Genomic DNA, 19,483 nt, shown 5'->3' on the forward strand with positions numbered 1-19,483 from the left:
AGTGTTACATGTTTACCAGTTTATGCATTACATAACAAAACATCATCTCTCATAAAATGAGGACAAATACAAGTTAACGTAACTTGTCTTTTCTCTAAAGTAATGTTAAGTAAATTAGATCACAATAATAACAGTTTGGATATATTTCTATGATTATTGTTTTACTAAGGAACTTCTGGGCTAATTTTAACGAAACTTTGAAGTATTAAATAGGTGTTTTTAGGTAACAGAAAACCAATAGATTACTTTTATATTCCGGCGCATTTTTTTGTATCAGTATAATAGTAATTTTAATAAAATTTTACCACACATCTGCACATCCAAACCACCCAACGAAACCCAAACAAAATAGCATATGAAATAAAGAACATTGTGTTAGGTAATCCCACCATTCGTAAGTGGGCACTGCACCCCAGATCTCTTAAGAAACACACATCTATACGTGTCCCGCAGAATCCTCTAACTGATGTCCAACACAGTTTGTGGGCTTTCGTATGGGCGCTGAGAAAAACCCACGAGTCTCACATCTTGAGGAACGAGCATTTAACGATATGAAAACGTTTTTAATGAGTAGAGTGGGGAATTTATTCATATTCTGACGCATGTTAAGTTTTGTTTTTGTTTTGAAAATAATTTAGTAAGTACATTAGGCATTTTAAAAACACCTGGTTTAAAACATCCTGGTTATAAATCCTATCTTTGAAGTTGTTATTTAAGCCAAGATAATCTTAGTATTTCAAGATATTATCTAATTGTCAAATGGATTTAAAAATTTGCTTCTCACGGCGAGTCAGTTACACACGTTTTAAATATCGATAAAACTTTATGATTCATTGTTGAAAATTATCAAAATAAACATTTATGGGTAGGAAATTGCGGATATCGGTATCTACGCGACAACAAAAATAACTAATACAAAGATATGGCGAATGGATCTAAATCCACAGTAAGATGCAATTTGATGTTAAGATTACGTTATGTTTTATGATTTACATATAGTTGTAGCTTAAGCTGTAACAAAGAAAATTTTGTGATAACATGTAGATAAAATAATGGCTTACTGGTAACATGGCTATTTAAATAAGATTAGATGAGGGACGCCCTCTTTATATTTCTCCTTTTTTTCTCAGTAACAATAATAGCATCTAGACACAGTTTTACCCGCGGGAGCTTACGTATTGCGTTTACTGATCTCCACAACCCAATTCAACTGGCTGTCAGAGTTTTTGGATTCTGACTGCCCGTAACGGTTTCCAAAGATGTCGAAGTGACAGCGAGGACACCACTTAAACGTCTCCCGCGACCCGATTGACCGCGCCAAGCGTTGTCTGGGCTTGGGTTTATTCAAGCGTTGTTTGATCTTATAAATGATAAATTATTTTTTCTCGTTCGTTTAATTCTCGGTCCTCAGAATATCTCCTATTCTCAATGTCAGACGATCATCGGATATAGCGCTCCACGATATTTGTCTGCGAGTGCCTCCGTTTGTCTCCCAAACATTTCTAGCTTAACGAGTGGCCTACGGTCTGATGGCGCTATGTCTTATCTAGATCTAATATATTCAATGGCTTTTACAATTTTCGCCACTGAAAATAGTGGTGATGTTTTATTTGGGATTTTGTAACATGTGGTTCTGTTTTTTACTATGTCAAAGATAAATGTTAAGCTGCATATTCCAAATATAAATATTTTGCAAAATAATGTTACTGGAGTGATTTGTAAAGAGGTTAATGGAACTATTTATCTAGAAAATATAAAAATAGTTGCGAACCGAACCTGTTGTAAATAAAGGGCAACAAACGAACTCACATTATTAGGCCTAAGTTTACCGACAACGTAAACATTTGTGTTTTCTTACAACAATCAAGTTCAATTCGCAAAGTAAAGAGTTTTTTTAGAAAAACTGACGATTATGTTGCAATTTCCCTATATACTCCATCTTCTCCACACTCACACAAACAGAATTTCAGTAAGTCATCGAACTCCAAAGGGGTACAAAATAGACAGAAGCCGAACTACTTTGGAAAAAACGTTTCTATTGTGCGCCGTACATTAATCTTAGACGCTTACAAAGTATTCTTGTTGTTCGTAACCTCGATACAACACCCACTAAACAGATTTGAGCGTAGTTTTCAATTTCGGTTGAGCGTAGTTGAAAAAATAGTTTATTTTTTCTCCGTTTTTGGAGATTTGAGTCTATTAAATACAGGTAAATGGACTGGTGATTTGGAAATAGGTTTGCAATGAGTTGATAAAGGGTCGGAAACCCATTTGTAACACTTGTGTTATAGTAATAATCTTACTGTTTAGAAATCGATCGAATTGCGTCAAAGTATGTAAGGAATTTCTTCATACTTACACTGAAACTGAACTGCATCTCAGGATGTATAAAAGATACATCTTTTGATTACATACTTTTGTATATTCTCAAAGATTTACTACTTTTTTGCAAGTTTAACAAATAAAATCGAAAACCATAAAAGTGCTTTATAGCATTGGCTCTACCGTTTCCAATGTGACTACATCTTGGTCATTGGTCCCGAGACATTCGACCGGCCCCTAACGGCGTCGGCTTGAAGATAAATCGCTTCAAACGCTCCTTTCCTTCCGCTGTTGGGCTTTCAAGCTAAGAACACCGTAAAATAGGTAAATACGTATTTTATTTGGCAAAGTCCTGGCAAATATAGCCGTGGACTGGACCAACGAGAGGAATATACGTAATGATGCCTTTGGAGTTTATGTTTCAATATATTAATTAATTGTTTTGATAAAGTTTATGCTTGTTTTATAAGCTGTAATTATGAGCTGAGCAACTTCAAGATAGGGGGGACTCCCTTTCTTGAGAGCACCTTAGGGTTACTAGGTTTACCTTAAAAGAGTAACTAACATTACTGTTGCATTTGTACTATGAGGAATGTTCTTTGAAAAGTGTCATGGCCCTTTGGTTTTTCATCGAAAGATTTTCTGACTGGTCTTCTCCATAATATCTGCAATTCGAAATGTTATTGCTATATTTGAACATTTCATAGAAGGATAAATAAAAAAATACCGAATATAAGGAAAAAAGAGTAAAAATATGTGTTGTTTTGGTAATTACCACAAGTACAAATAAATATCTACTCAAAAGTTTACAATACAGATTTGTATATCAAGTGTATATTCAAAAGCTCAGGCACATAATTCTCAGACCCACAAACCAGCAGATCCCAATTTTTAAAACCAGTAAAACGAGCCTTGCGAAAGTAACAAAAAGTGCCACAAAAGTGCCTTAAATCGTCCGAACATCGTAAGTATGGAACGTTTGAACAAACGCGTTGTAACTGGCTCCCGTTTTTACATCTGAGGAGAAGCCTCACAGAGGGAAAAAATAAGGTTGTAATCTTTAAGCAATTTGTTACGGAGAAGCAAAAACTTCGCACAACGTTCCACTGTAAAGACTAACTCTTTTTATCCGATTACGCAGACAAAAGGGGCGGTTATTATTTTCAATGTTTTTGCTGTAACGCGCCTTTTTGTTCACGTTTTTGGAATTGTTTTTAGTCTTTAACCTAGATTTTTCTCTTGGTAATAACGACGGGATAATGATGTGCACGAAGCTGCCAAAAACGCTTTTCTAGGCTTATTTTTGTAATTTTTGCTGTAGTTCAGTCTGGGACACATCATTAATATTCTGAGAATACTTCAGCGGTAGATAATTTAAATTAAGATGGATCAAAGATGCACGATAGCCTTAATTCAGTAGAAACCATGTTTTCGTAGAAACATGATGAAAGATTTTTAATTTCGAAAAATTATTTCCTACGCAGAGCAAAACTACCTACGCAATTTGAACATAATTTTTGACAAAAGCAACAATTTTTTACAAACCATCTATAAAATCTTGAAGGAGGGCCATTATTTTTGAAAGGACAACCGGGAAATCTCTTAAAACGCCCATCTATAATGGGATAACGATGGGGCTCAATTATCAGCTCTTATCGACGCCGCCCGTATTCCGGCCGTGTTTCGAGCACTCCAGACATTTGAATAATTTCTGACACTTTGTCAAAAGACTTTGGAACGCCGAATCGACAAAATGCTTATGAAAATTGTTTGATTTTTTAATGTTAAGATATTTTTAGGGGACCAAATAGACGTTGTAGGTAAAATCCGTTTCGGGGCTACTTTTATCAGTCATTATGTATATCATCATCATTCAGTAGTCAGTTTGTCACTGGTCAGAATCACTGGTCACCTACCGAAAATCAGACAATTAGTATCCACTAGCGGGACTAAAGGAATATGTTCTTAAAATCCGTATAAGGATAAAATGTGGTGGGCCGGTAAAACATAATACTCCATAGTACAATTGTTCACCTAAAGGATGATTATATTCATAGAACTGATAATTATACTATCGAAAGATCAAGTGATGTTTTGACGAGCATTCGTTGCGAAGTCCAAACTCTTTTTTTACTCTAATGTTGCCGTTCAAAGTTTAGCAATTAAGCTGCTGCATCGATGACTGATGCAATTCAATGAGAATGCAATATGTAACTGAGGAATGATATACAAAAGGTTCCAGGTGGAGTTGAATTAATCAAGGTCAAACCAGGTTGAATAATTGACCAATAAAAGTAATACGCTTATATATTATCCCTGATGATGATTACGATGATAATAGTTGTGCTAGCGGTGAGCATGTAATTATCGATCTTTATACATTGTATAACAGGTAGCTTGTATTTCGGTGACTCATACGCGAGCAGTTGATTTCAATAAAGCCTTAATGGGGTTAACATGACTTCACTTTATTTTGAGTCTGTCTACCTCTGACTGATGCAATGAGTAATAACTTTCCATCGCTTATTGGTAGCTGATGTAATCCCATATAAAGATTGATGGTAAAACTATAATGAATTCGATTACAGAGATTTTGATAAACATAAATTGGGACATGGGGAAAGTTTTCGTCATAACCAGAAAACAGATGAAGAAAGCATAAGAATGGCGGAAAAGGAGCTTTGGCCTTTTGAATCAATCAATCTCAATCCTTTGTGCCCTTTGGCTGCTGGTTGATTTCTGGTGTTTCCTAACCCCGCTCCGATTATTCTTAATGTATTTTTTTTAATTTTTTTCAATTCAATCTAACTAGGAAGCAAATCTACTTCTTGTTGCTCTTTAGTCCTTACCCGTGTCAAGTGTGTGAAACTATATCCTTGTGGTCATGCATGACGTACTTGATGCAATATCTAGTTTCTAAATGCAGTTGACATTTAGCTGCCTAATACGGTGTTTGCTATACACGTCATTTTGTTTAAGGTAAACGAAATAGCAGTTTACCTTATTTGTGAAATTATATTTCCCATGACAAAGTTTATTTAGTTGATTTACCTAGTTAAGAAGTTGATATCTAGCTTTCACGATTTTGTGATAAAACAGAATAGTAATGATTATTATAACGTCACTCGTAATCAGGCGCGTAGTGGACATATAGTCGATATATAAGCGCAACCGGTTCGATCCCATCACACAGCCGCACAACACTACGTTGATAAATATACTCGAGACCCCGAGACGCTCAGTCGACGCACCTCGCGCCACCACGACATACGATGTTCTTCTACTTATTCGTGACGCTTATAGCCGTCACTTACTACATCATCACACGTAAATATGACTACTGGCAGAAAAAGAAAGTAGCACACAAGAAACCTACTTTCGTACTCGGCAACTATGGAGACATCATTCTGCAGAAGAAAAACTTTGGGATTGTTCTTCAAGATCTTTGCAATGAATTCCCTGAAGAGAAATTTATTGGAGCATTCCAAGGAACCGAACCTGTACTGATCCCAAAAGATCCTGAAATCATCAAACTGATCGTGACAAAAGATTTCGCCTATTTCAGCGGAAGAGACTTGTCTGAGCACAACCACAAGGACCCCGCCGCCTTGAACCTGTTCGCCACTTACGGAGACAAATGGAAGGTGTTGCGACAGAACTTGACACCATTGTTCTCATCTGCTAAGATGAAGAACATGTTCCAACTTATTGCAAACTGTTCACATGTTTTTGAGAAAATGTTGGATCGTGAAACAAAAATATCACAGGAGCAAGAAGTTAGAATGCTAACATCGAAATATACTATGGAATGTATAGGAACATGTGCTTTTGGAGTAGATACGAAAACTATGACAGAGGATAAATCCGAAAATCCCTTCATTAAAATTGCTGATTTCTTCAATCCTCCAAAAAGTGCGGTCTACTTAAGACACATCCGATCTATGTGGCCGTCAATATTTTATTTGTTCGGAGGTCGACTGCTCAAGAAACAGCTGGAGTTCTTCCACAACCTGATTACTTCTGTAATGGCTAGCCGAGACTATAAGTTTACAGGAAGGAATGATTTTGTCGATCTCATAATGGGCTGGAAGCAAAACCATCAAATCACAGGAGACAGTATAAGTAACATAAAAAGTCATGAACATAAGAAAGTGACTTTAGAGGTTAACGACGACTTGTTAGTTGCTCAGTGCTTCGTGTTCTTTGCTGCTGGATTTGAAACATCATCAAGCACTCTGAGTTACACTCTGTATGAGTTAGCCAAGAACCAGGACATACAAGACAAAGTGTTAGCAGAGGTGGACGCATATTTAGTACGCCATGAGAACAAACTGAAATACGATTGTATTACTGATCTGCCGTACTTGGATGCTGTGTTAGATGAAACCCTCCGTTACTATCCCCTGCTTGGTATGATCCCGCGGGAGTTGATGGAAGATTACGTGATGCCCAATGGTGTGAAGTTAGAGAAGCACTTGCGTGTGCATCTGCCTGTGTATTATCTTCATCACAACCCGGAGTACTTCCCCGAGCCTCACGTGTTCCGCCCGGAGCGGTTCTATGGCGAAGAGAAGAAGAAGGTGAATCAGTACGCTTACCTGCCTTTTGGAGAAGGACCTAGAACATGTATAGGTGAGTTATTTATTTTAATTATTTTTAAATTAGAAAAGTTTAACCTAATGTTATTGAGGAAACCGTAGTACATAAAGGTAGCATTTCGGAGAATCCCAGGTCACAATAATTTCGTTCCTTATTTTGTTTATTCAATTAACCTAGTAATTGAACAGTAAATATTTCCCTATCATCACAATTAAGACGAGTCTATTTTCCTTATTCTTGTAAACTAATTACCTGTGAAATAACAATAACTCTTGGATTCTGAACCTAGCGATTCACGGTCATTAATGGTTGCTTACAAAGATTAAACCGCAAGTTAATTAATTTGTAACTCTATTGCTGGTACATATAAATAAGTACTTTAACAGCTTTATGCAATGGCGCTTAAGGATCATATTCCCTTATCAAAATTCAGTACAAACATACTTCAAAATGTACCGCATTCAAACAAAGATACGATGATTCCAAGATTGTGTATCTATAAGATAGACTTACTAGACTACACGAGCTAGATATTACAATAATCTACAAAGTACATAATAACAACATTGTCGACTGATAAGATAATAAGTATAGGCTGAAAACAGCTGAGTATTTATATAACTTTATCTTTTCGCATATTTTGGTGAAACCCACTTTAAGATTATGACATATTATTGTATTATTAAACAAATGAATCATAAAAACAAATCGAATAAGATAAACTTTAGGTGTAGTGTTATTAAGTTGCGATATATCACGCGATAGGACACAAAATTCAAGAACGTTTGTACTAAAAATTAACACTTCCACTACTAAATGATTATATTGTTTCTAATTTCGGTTTCATTCGCGTTCAAGTGCAACTACTTCATGCCACGTTGATCTGTTATTCTGATATTGCTGCTAAGTCTCATCAAAATACATCGAATAGTTTATGCGTGAAAGAGGAACAAAACATATACATAATGTAAAAACAAACTTGCACGTTTATAACAGTAGTAGGTTAAGGTTGTTATTAAAATAGAACATAACAGAAAAATTACCAACTTGGATCATAACAAACATGACATAACGACCGATGAGAAGGTCAGACCAAAAGTATTGACTTCCGCAACGATTATATCTTTGTTATTTGTTATTAGAATAGAAGTATGCATTAGGATCTCGTTTCTAAGTAAAAGTCATAAGGATCACCCGATCACAGGTTAAGCAACGCTTGGCGAGGTTGAAACTTTGATGGGTGATCGTCTATCTGTAGCATTATCTATGACGGCATGTTGAATTTGTGAGTTCTAGAAGATTTGTCGGAACATCTTTAGCATTCGTTAACTCCAGTATAGTTAGTAAAGGCTAGGAAAATGAGACTATAGTTCTTATTTAATAGTGATTCAAATGCGAGTAATTCAACATTATTTGTTGGTTTTCTTTAATCCCAGGAAGCAATGGTTTTATCAAAAAATATATCAGCTATGTAGCCTTTTCATCGAGATTTATTTACCTTAACACTTCTTTTTCTGCCTCCAGGAAATCGTTTCGCGAAGATGCAAATGATAGCCGGTCTTATCACGATGCTGAAGAAATACCGTCTAGAACTAGCTGACAACATGCCCAGGACTGTCACGTTCAAGGCACAGAGCTTCCTCACACACCCTGAAGGTGGAATCTATGTGAAATTCATCGAAAGAGAAGGATGGGAGAACAGAGTGTTTGTGAAGTGAGATTGAGAGAGAGTATAAGGTGTCACACACTTCCATATTGTCAGATTACAAGGACATTTTTAATTTTGATTTTGTTAAGGTTAAAATGTGTAGAATCCGCGCCACGAGTCAAATCCGATAGATATGGATCTAGTATCTATGCAAGTAGTTAGTGCCAAAAAAATTCAAATTAAGAACCTCCTCCTTTTTGGGAAGTTAAAAATAAGTATATCCACTATATTCGTCGGACTTGAGTCGTGGCGCGGAGTCTACTTGTGTTCTTTAGTGCGTGGTAGTGTGTGACCCGCCTATGTTGATAATTAAAATAATGGTATTGAGCATGTGTAGTAAATAGAACGACAGTAGTAATGCAAGACAATTTTATTATTTTTCCTACTATTTATACCAAATTGAAAAAAAAACTTTATGGTGAATGAATTATATTTAGTTTTGATAATTTTAAGTTAATAAACAGCTACTGCTGTGATATTATTTTTAAGGAAAGATGTTTTGTAATTTAAATTAATTATTTTTATTACAATTACCTCATTAGGTAAACATATAAATAAATTAGTACTTACTGAAGACAATACTATTATTATTGTGAGATTAAATAACTAATAAATATTTTTAGATAAATACATTTATTTCAATAATAATTTTTAGTATTTTATTTTCCTGACGCTAAAAGTGGTAAAAGAAAGACAATAGGTAGTTATGGCTATAAGTACTGCCTTCTCTCTTTGGTCCAGTAGTCGTATAGAGCGGATGCTGTGTACGAGTCACGAGCTCTCGGGTTTGAATCCCAGCTCAGACTGAAATGCTTTGTGGGTTTTAGAAACTTAGACAAAGCAGCCCGGAGTCTGGACGTTTTTTATTGATACACCCGTGCATCAGATCTCTTTCCGGTCGTGTCGGATTGCCGTCCCATCGGGCTATTAGAGTGAAGGAATAGTGAGAGGCACTGAACTTAGACAAAACATGGAAGTAGTGAAACCGCGGGAACCTGCCAGTATTTATAGATATGTCAAAGGAGAATGTTCTTTTTCCAACAGAAATCAGTGCTCTTGAACTGTGATCAGGCGTAGGTATGACAAACAAAACAAAACAAACAACAACAAAATCTTAGAATGAAAACTAAACAGTATGTAAAAACACGAATTCCTGAAACAAACCTATCCATAACAACATTAAAATCCCTTTAGAATAAATACATGATACAAACCCATTCGTCCTAGTTCCATAATAAATATACATTTTGTATTAGAGTAGCCGCACACTGAAAACTTTTAGTCGGCCGAGAGTTTGTTCGGGCTCATAAATTGGTATGGAAATGAATGGTACACACATATCAACGATCATGTATTTGACCGGTATTAGACCGATTGACAACTTTGATGGGATTCACGATTTTCATAAAAAAAAATATATTAAAAACTAGCTTCCGCTTGCGGCTTCGCCCGCGTGGCGTTGATAAAAGCCTATGCGTTAATCAAGGGTGTCACTTATCTACATACCAAATTTCAACCGAATCGGTCCAGCCGTTTTTGCGTGAAACAATAACAAACATACATTCATACATTTTCACAAACTTGCACTTTTGTAATATTAGTAGGAAGTAGGAGTAGTAAGATAATAGTTTCCAACCATAGGGCCAACTATCGGCCGACTGTTTAGTCTCTAGTTCGCTCTTTGAATGATATTCTTTAGATAACGTTATAGCTTCGATCCCATGGGAGACCAACGGAAAAAACAACTGAACATCACAAATGTAGGGAATATATTTTTTCATTTTATATACCCACTTGCGTCTAAAGCTGTCTTTTGGCTGATAACTTATAAGAACAAAGCGATGTTCTAGATTTCATCGGATTAAAACACACTGAAATATTTTGTCCGTTAGTGGTTTAATTTATTTACAAATGGGTATAGTTTAGAGTTTTAGACTGTGCGGATGATTGTGTTATCTTGTTTTAAGAGGCACAAGCATTTTGAAGTTTTAAGACGCACAAGAAGTTTGTACCTTTTAACCATTTTAGAAGATTAAAACGACATAAAACATTAATTACACAAAATTTTTATCACAAACTCCTGTCGAGCCTATTTTTCAAGTCTGAAAACTTTCTAGGTATAGTTTTATTCTGTCAATTCGAAAACCGAACTAACATCGGTACAAATAAGATACATATTTGATTGGCACCTAGCCAAGAATTCTGATGAAAAATAATACAGCCTAAATAATGAGCTAAGATCCAAACAAGAGTATTAATATCATTGTAATAGGTAAGTATGTTTGTATTACATATTCATAAGCCACAATGATATATAAACCCTTGATATTCAGTCAGTGGGTCAGCAGGAGTATTGGTCATTAATTATACGCACTTGTCTTGAAGTTGTGGCCATGAAAACAGCGGGAAGGTATGTGTTGGTAGAGCTTAAAGTCAAAAGTTTTTGTTTCATGTTGGCCTTGTCTTTACGGGTAGTCAGAAACCAGTCTTGCCAAAGGGTATTGGGTTGCTCACGGGATATAGGCAATCGCTTCTTGAAAAACACTGGTACCTACTCCGTGCATCCGGTTAGTCTGGAAGCCGAAAAAGGTTCGGGAGATGTATGATGTTGACCTTATAAAACTTCATACTAGTTGGACTTTGATCATGATAAGTTGTGGTCTAATTATATTATCAGAATGAACCTTCTACACTACTACACATTTATAATTTCAGTTCGAAAAGTTCCATAGTTTGTCTAACTCCGTCCAATATTATCTAGAAATACCTACGCACAGTACCTATACATGATAAGTATGTATTACGATATTATTACGAACAGTTTATCTTTGCTTTATCTGTCACAATATGAGTCAGTTTGCACTTAAAGAAGACTTATTCAAATCTTATCAAAGATAGAAATCAAAAATATACAAGATAATAATATCAACAGTTTCTTATTCATCATTAGTTGCAGAAATAAACACCAGCTGCTTTTACATAAGCAGTTTTTCGTTTATCTTTCAAAGAAATCCTATGAGTAATTACTTTGTTATTATTTTTATAATAGCTTAAATGAATTATTATATACCAACCCGCTTTGGCTTCGCACGTGTTTAATGTTTATACTTATTAATCTTTATGTATAAAAACATTTTTAGTTCAGTAGTTTTTAAGTGTATATCGAATATACATACATAGAGACATAAGCGGTTGAAGAATTCTGATTGTGAATTGTAAATATTCCCTTGTTATTGTTTGTGTTGTTGTATGTTTTTATTTTACATGTATGATTTCTGTAAATACTATTATATATTAATTGTTGTAAATAAAAAGTGATTGCATGAAAATATTAAAAAATACCACAGTCTATTCGAAAAAAAAATGGTACAAAATAAAACTTTTTTCCATTTCGCTCGCTGGTTTCGTGGCCTCACCACAGATAGTCCACGTATCACATTCCCACTTAATTCCCGCTAGATTGAATGGCGCGCGATTTGACGCGTGACGAGCTTACCAACCGTTCCACCTGGGAACTGGGAATCTGGGAACCTTGGATTCTTCTCCATTTATTTACAAAGTAGCTGTGGAGGTTGTTAGAGAAAATGTAATTTCGGTCTTTAGGTACGTTGATTGGTTTGCTAATTATTTATTGTATTGGGTGATTGTGCCAAATGTTTTGAAATTCTGAATTGTGCAATTTGACTCCTTGTGCATTTGTTTGCACATAAATATAGTCCCTTACGATAGTAAAAAAATAAAATAAAAGAACACTGCCCGTGCATGAGGCGTCAGATGGCTAAATACATAATTGCCAAGTTTTTTGAAGCGAACTGTAAAAGTTCATTAAAATTTTGTCAACCTCTTGAATTTCCATTTGTTTTCATTGGATAAATGACCACCAATATTCAAAAGATAGGTTGTTGAATCAATGTCTTACTCCTAGCACCACCATTCCAATCGCTCAATAAGCAATTTTTAAACCCTCTTCGGAACTAATAAAAACGTAGCCAAATCTTCTAACATTTTTGCAGTAACTTTTTGAATATACTAACATCGATTGCAAGTCGCGAGTGGATTGGTCTGCTACAAAATCTTGTATATTTTTATTTGAAAAGTTGGCGACAAGAAAACTGTCCGACTGTCGGAAATACGTAGTCGGAAAGACCAGTTCTGTGAAATAACCTTAAGATTTTCATGAAGTTTACAGTATTATAGACATAAAAACTGACCGTTTTTATATAGAAGTAAATTCATAAATTTTCCATAGAGTAAATCCGGGATTTTATCAGACAAGTTGTACTATTAACAATGACCAAGATAAGTTGGTAACCTGAAGATAATCATGATTAACTTAGTAAAGGTACTTACTGGTTTTATCAATCAGATATAAATGTAGTAAGTAAAAGTTACAAGGCAAGTTTTAGAACATTGTGTATTAGTCATAAAGTTGTACAAATAAAGTATCTCTTAACTAATCACTCCGAAAGTAAAAAATATACACAACAGTAAAAAAAAATGTTTGTCAAAATCCTCGTAACTCTGCAAATTGGCAAAGCAACTGAAGATTAAATTTCTTCGCGAGTTACACAAAGAAATTGTTCGTCGGCCGCATACTTAAACTTGCCCACAGTATTGCTAACAATACATATATAATATATATACATCTATATTTTCTCTCCATATGCCTCTGTTATGATTATTGCTATCGTAAAATAAATCCGTACGTTTGCCGTAACGGTTCGCGGAAAAATTGCCGGAATGCCAGATGTTTACTGAGTGCTAGCTCATCTTGTCCGGTTTTTGTAAACGAAGCTTTGGATCTTTTTGGAGCCTTATGTTTTTTTCACATAGCTTCAGGGAGGAGTGGTAATTAACCATGGCTGTGTAGGTTAATGATTTTTCGGTTATAATGTCACTTCAAAGAAAGATGGCATAGGTGGAAAATGATCTAAAATCAATCCTAACTATCCAAAAGCAGATACAAATAAGCCCAAAAACAGCTGTACCTGTACCGGCAATAGAAACTACTCAACAACCTCTAAGGCTATAAACGGGATCCTGGCCAAAATACTCGTCTATTCATAAAAAATAAGTGCGTCCCCAACAAATGGGTTTACTACAATAAAAACTTCGGTATCCTTCCGCGGGTTAGAATTAGCCGGCCGAAGGAAGGTGGGTATTGTACACTATTGCCGTTTAGTATTGACGAGATTCGTGACCATAATATGTGTGGTTATCATATGGCGTGTGCTGGAATGTGGCATTTAATATTTTGCAAGATAAGGTGCGGTTTTGAGATAGATTTAACGATATTTTTAATACAGTAAGCTGTTAATCAAACTTAAAGGATAGTATAAAATTTTGTTCATGGCATAAGTCAACAACTACCTAATAAAATGTTTGAATAGCATGAGATAAAAACTGATTGCTATAACTCACCAAAAACTTTTGCATCGAAGTCCTGATTTCTGCTGTCAAACGTAAATCTGTTTAAACACCAATACATTTTAGTGACATAATAAATAATTTTATTATTCCCTATAATATACACTTAACCTTGAAACTCCTAAAAAAAATTACACCTCCGTAACACTTTATAACTCCAAAAGTACTGGACACACAAATTCTTCACTAAACTTACTCCACAAGGACAGTACAAACTTGCTGGACTCGGATCCCTTCCGAAACACATCTATATCCATTAAAACTTAGATTAGCTGAACCCTACACCCTGACCTTTGCAAATATACTTTAGACACGATTATTTTTAGATCAAGGAAAATAAGATCAAGCGAATGTGGGTTAAAGTTATACTCGTGCTTCGTTCTCGAGATTAGTAACCTGAAATAATAAACTTATTACTTATTCACATCTGTAGTATCACCCAGGATTCACCACATGCACTGAATGTTGAGAGGTAAAAGATTTTTTTTTTTTTTTTTTTTTGTTTGCGGTGTGTTTTTGACCTAATACTCCGCTTGTCATTCACGTTACAGTGCTTCACCACTGCACACGTCTTATTTCGTCCGTACGAAATATTAAGTGTTTATATAGTGTTTCTTTGTAACAAAATGCCGAAGAGGTCGCGTGATATCGATGTGGACGAATTAAGCAAGAAGCTGCGTAAGCTGGAAAGGAAATTAAAACGTGTCAAACGTCACCGTTATTCAACGTCGCCGTCATCCCGAGAGGACCCCACGCTATCGGCGCATAGCTATGAAGGTATGTTATTTGTTATTGTTTCAAATTACAGGCGCGACTTAAATAAATCTCTTGGCCGTACGTGAACAAAGGTTCGTTGAATTCATAGGAATTTGACACATACCTACCCACATTTTATTTGTTTTAACTCGAACAGTACAAAGGGCTGTTTATATCGTTATTATTTATGGTGCGTTCAATTCATTGGAATTGCAACATCTGCCATTCAGCTAAGGAAAGACGTTCAATTCACTGGAATTGCAACCTTCCTATTTGACTTGCAGCAGCGGAAAACTCAATGGACATCTTCTCGGACGATGACTGCAACGTGACAAGACCTAGACTGGCATCAGTTGTACGTGACGTCGCGTCAGATAAAACAAAGGAGTCGCGGGCGCCGCTGCCTCCGCCATTGCTCGCGCCGCCCCCTGTGTCATCCCGCGCGCCGTCCCCTGCGCCGCAAGTACGTGAGCCTTCGCCGCCACCTTTGCCACAAGCCACTGAGTCTTGCCCAGTCGTTGAGCCCAGTGCCATTGCTGCTACCACCAACGATCAAAATAACGATGATGATGACCTGATAGACATACTCGGTGATGATCCCACCCAAATCACCGAGTATGGCAAAGACATTCACACCGGCCTAGCTAACCGCCTAAACTACTTAATTGTTAATGGGCTAGACAACGACGTGCGGAAGGAATTGGGGAAAAAACACTTGATACCAGCCAATTGCCCTAGAATAATTCCACCAATTCTCAATGCAGAAATAAAGGCTGCTTTACCCGAAGTAAGCGTGAAACGCGACAAAGGAATCGAAAACAGGCAAAAGCAACTGGGTACTGCTTTGGCCTGTTTAAGCAACATCATTTCAACGAAAATGCAGGAAAAAGACAAAGACTCTGCCCTCTTAAAACAATTAATGGATGCGGCAAAACTGATGTGTGACACATTACACTCGGATTCAGTCAAAAGGCGGTACTTTGCCTTATCGTCGTTAAAAAAAGACGTTAATGAGCATTTGGCGCCCACAAAGATAGACAAATATCTTTTCGGGGAAACCCTAGCGGACACATTGAAGGCTGCCAAAGCTGTGACGAAATCTGGGGCCGATATAAAAGTCACCTATGATAAAAATAGGAACCACAGCCTACCAGCCAACACATACCAACCACAGCCATCAACTTCGCGTGGTTTAAACTGGAAGGCTCCCGCTTCGACTCGCAGGCAGTCGGGGCCGCAGAGGAGCCGCCAGCCTTACCCGTCTGCTGGAACGAGGGCGCCACCGCCGCCGACGAGCCGGCCACCGCCGCCGCCGCACGTCAGCTCGTCGAGGACATCGCGCAATCAGCCGCGGTCGATCCGCCGCCGGTAAATCAGGTACAATATGCTGGTCGTTTATCGTCATTTGTAAGACAATGGTCCCTCCTCACGAAAGACAACACTATTCTATCATGGATTGAAGGTTATAGAATACAATTTTCTAAACCAGTCACACAGGAAAATGTACCTCCTGTCCCTGTTTTAACACTAACTGAGATAAACGATTTTTGCAAAATTATCGACAGTCTTATAGAAATTGGAGCTGTATCCGAATGCACTCCGTGCACCAACCAATTCATATCCAGTATCTTTCTTGTACCTAAACCGAATGGCAAGAAAAGGTTTATACTGAATCTAAAAAATCTTAATAAATATATACAAACTGATCATTTCAAGCTGGAGGATTTACGCACAGCAGTAAAATTAATCACAAAAAATTGTTTTATGGCAACCTGTGATCTCAAAGATGCATATTTTTTATTAAAAATCCATCCAGATTCCAGAAAATATCTCCGTTTTCAATTTGACAATAAGTTATTTGAATTCAATGTCTTGCCATTTGGTTTAAACACAGCGCCATACGTTTTCACAAAATTAATGAAACCCGTCGTTAGATTACTCAGATTGGCTGGCTATATATCTACTGTATATCTTGATGACCTATTTTTAATGGGATATTCGTATAACGATTGCTTAAACAATTAATATTTCAACTAAGTTACTAACATCCTTAGGATTCATCATCAACTATGAAAAGAGTTGTCTACAACCTTCTATGAGATGTAAATTTTTGGGTTTATCCTTGATTCCCAAAATTTTTTAACTATTTTACCCGATCAGAAGAAAGAACGCCTAATTAACGAGATTACCATGTTTATGAAATTAAAGCGTATCAAAATTAAAGATTTTGCTAAATTAGTCGGTTTGTTAATTTCTGTTTGTCCAGCCGTAGAATACGGTTGGCTTTATACCAAAGAATTAGAACGTTGTAAGTATCTTAATTTACGCGGTCACGACGATTACAATCGTTACATGAGTATCCCCGGTCACTTGCACGATGACCTGAGATGGTGGCTACAAGCCTTAGTAAAGCCCGAGAACCGTATCAAAGATGATACTTACTCGCTAGAAATATTCTCTGATGCCTCAACTACGGGGTGGGGAGCAGCGTGTGGCTCAGAGACGGCGTGTGGTCGTTGGTCGTTGTCAGAGCAAAAACAACATATTAATTACTTGGAACTTTTGGCCGCCTTTTTCGCACTTAAAGTTTTCGCTAGTGACTTTCACGATTGCCAAATACTCCTTCGCATTGATAACTCAACTGCTATTAGTTATATTAATCGGATGGGTGGAATTCAATATCCACACCTAACAAAAGTAGCAAAATATATTTGGCAATGGTGCGAGTCTCGAAGAATATTTGTTTATGCGTATTACATTAAATCTGTAGATAACACTATAGCAGATTTGGAATCAAGACGTAACCATCCTGATATAGAATGGTCGGTCACTCACGGAGAATATGTTTTCCTATATATGTGGAAAGTTTGGCACTCCATCCATTGATTTATTTGCGAGTCGGCTTAACAAAAAATGCAAAAAGTACATTGCTTGGCATAGAGATCCAGGTGCTTTTGCAATAAACGCCTTCACAGTTAGCTGGTCTAGCATATATTTTTACGCATTTCCGCCTTTTCCAGTTATTCTAAAAACTTTGAAAAAAATCATAAATGACCAAGCAAAAGGCATTGTAATTGTACCCCTCTGGCCTACGCAACCTTGGTTCCCTTTGTTTAAAAACTTATTAATATCGGAATTAATTACCTTTAAATCAGACAGTTACAATATAGTTCTTGACCATTCCAGCACCGGCAACATTCAAACCCATCTTACCCTGGCTGCAGGGATTTTATCAGGGGAGCGTTATCGCGGAGAAGCGTCCCAGAATCATCGGAACATTTAATGCTAGGCTCTTTAGCCGACAGTTCTCTTAAGCAATATGATGTGTGTTACAAACAATGGTTCAACTTCTGTGTTCAGAATTCATTAGATTTTTATGCCACATCGATTACCGACGTATTGAGGTTTTAACAATGCATTTTGATGCCGGAACTAAATACAGTAGTTTGAATAGTTTTAGAGCAGCCCTATCTTTAATATTGGGTCCTAGTGTCTCCAAAGATGATAGAATTGTAAGGTTTTTTAAAGGCGTGTTCCGTTTACGTCCGCCCATGCCTAGATACAATGTAACTTGGGATACCTCTTGCGTTCTATCTCATTTAGCTACTTGTTATCCTAATGAAACATTACTGTTAGATCAACTGTCGAAAAAATGTATAACTTTATTAGCTCTTGTTACGGCCCATAGGGTTCAGACCTTTTCAAAAATCAATATAAAGAATATTGAAATCAAACCTAACGAAATCATAATTAAAATACCTGACTTAGTTAAAACTTCAAAAAAAGGAACCAATCAACCTCTCTTAGTGTTACCTTACTTTTACAGAAAAGAAATATGTCCTGCACAAACATTAGTTGATTACATTGATAAAACTTCATTGTTACGTAAGGATGAAACTTTATTCATCGGATGTAAAAAGCCGCATAAAGCAGCGACTACACAGACGTTGTGTCGCTGGATAAAGAGTACGCTCCACGCTAGCGGGATAGACGTATCCATATTCTCAGCGCATAGCACGAGACATGCGTCTACATCTAAAGCCCACCAGCTTGGTGTTAATATTGACCTGATCAGAAAAACTGCTGGCTGGTCCAACAATTCAGATACGTTTTTCAAATTTTACCAGAGAAATATAACTAAATATGACCCGTCAGTCTTAGCAAGAGCTATTATCAATAATGCAGATGACTGAACTATGTATAGTTGATTCAAAATATACCTAATTAAGTCTTATCTTAGAATTTATTTAGTACTAAGCCTAGAGACATGTAATGCCTTTTTGTTGATGTGATTAAACATAATATATTGATTCTGATAATTTTGCGTTGATATTTTTGAATTATACCTCTCAAAGTCTACAGATGTGAATAAGTAATAAGTTTATTATTTCAGGTTACTAATCTCGAGAACGAAGCACGAGTATAATTGATGATTAAACGAACTTACCTGTACGTGAAGTTCAATCATAATTATACGAAGTGCTTCGTTCGAAAGATTAGTAGGTCCCGCCCTTCCCAAATCATTCCAAAAAATATCAACGATGGACGTTGGCTAAAGACACTCCAAACTAAATGACAAGCGGAGTATTAGGTCAAAAACACATCGCAAACAAAAAAAAAAAAAAAAAAAAATCTTTTACCTCTCAACATTCAGTGCATGTGGTGAATCCT

At 36.5% G+C, this 19,483-nt stretch overlaps 2 protein-coding genes across 3 annotated transcripts; both read left to right on the forward strand.

The window, feature by feature from the left end:
• Positions 1 to 5,493: 5,493 nt before the first annotated feature.
• On the forward strand, positions 5,494 to 8,677 carry LOC110381041 (cytochrome P450 6B2-like). Its single transcript, XM_021341229.3, has 2 exons — positions 5,494 to 6,954; positions 8,446 to 8,677. The coding sequence occupies exons 1-2, from the start codon at positions 5,595 to 5,597 to the stop codon at positions 8,637 to 8,639; spliced, it is 1,554 nt and encodes a 517-aa protein (XP_021196904.3). The 5' UTR covers positions 5,494 to 5,594; the 3' UTR covers positions 8,640 to 8,677.
• Positions 8,678 to 14,429: 5,752 nt separating this feature from the next.
• LOC110379885 (uncharacterized) lies at positions 14,430 to 18,597 on the forward strand. Of its 2 annotated transcripts, XM_049848983.2 has the most exons (3): positions 14,430 to 14,833; positions 15,097 to 16,189; positions 17,999 to 18,597. In XM_049848983.2, exons 1-2 carry the CDS (start codon positions 14,683 to 14,685, stop codon positions 16,182 to 16,184), a joined length of 1,239 nt encoding a protein of 412 aa, XP_049704940.2. In that variant the 5' UTR covers positions 14,430 to 14,682; the 3' UTR covers positions 16,185 to 16,189; positions 17,999 to 18,597. The 2 variants fall into 2 exon arrangements, with proteins under 2 accessions (XP_049704940.2, XP_049705562.2); XM_049849605.2 differs by lacking the exon at positions 17,999 to 18,597 and having other exon boundaries at positions 15,097 to 16,825.
• The last annotated feature ends 886 nt before the right edge of the window (positions 18,598 to 19,483 follow it).

This window comes from Helicoverpa armigera, chromosome 17 (genome assembly GCF_030705265.1).
Source record: "Helicoverpa armigera isolate CAAS_96S chromosome 17, ASM3070526v1, whole genome shotgun sequence".
NCBI classification, from domain to species: Eukaryota; Metazoa; Arthropoda; class Insecta; order Lepidoptera; family Noctuidae; genus Helicoverpa; species Helicoverpa armigera.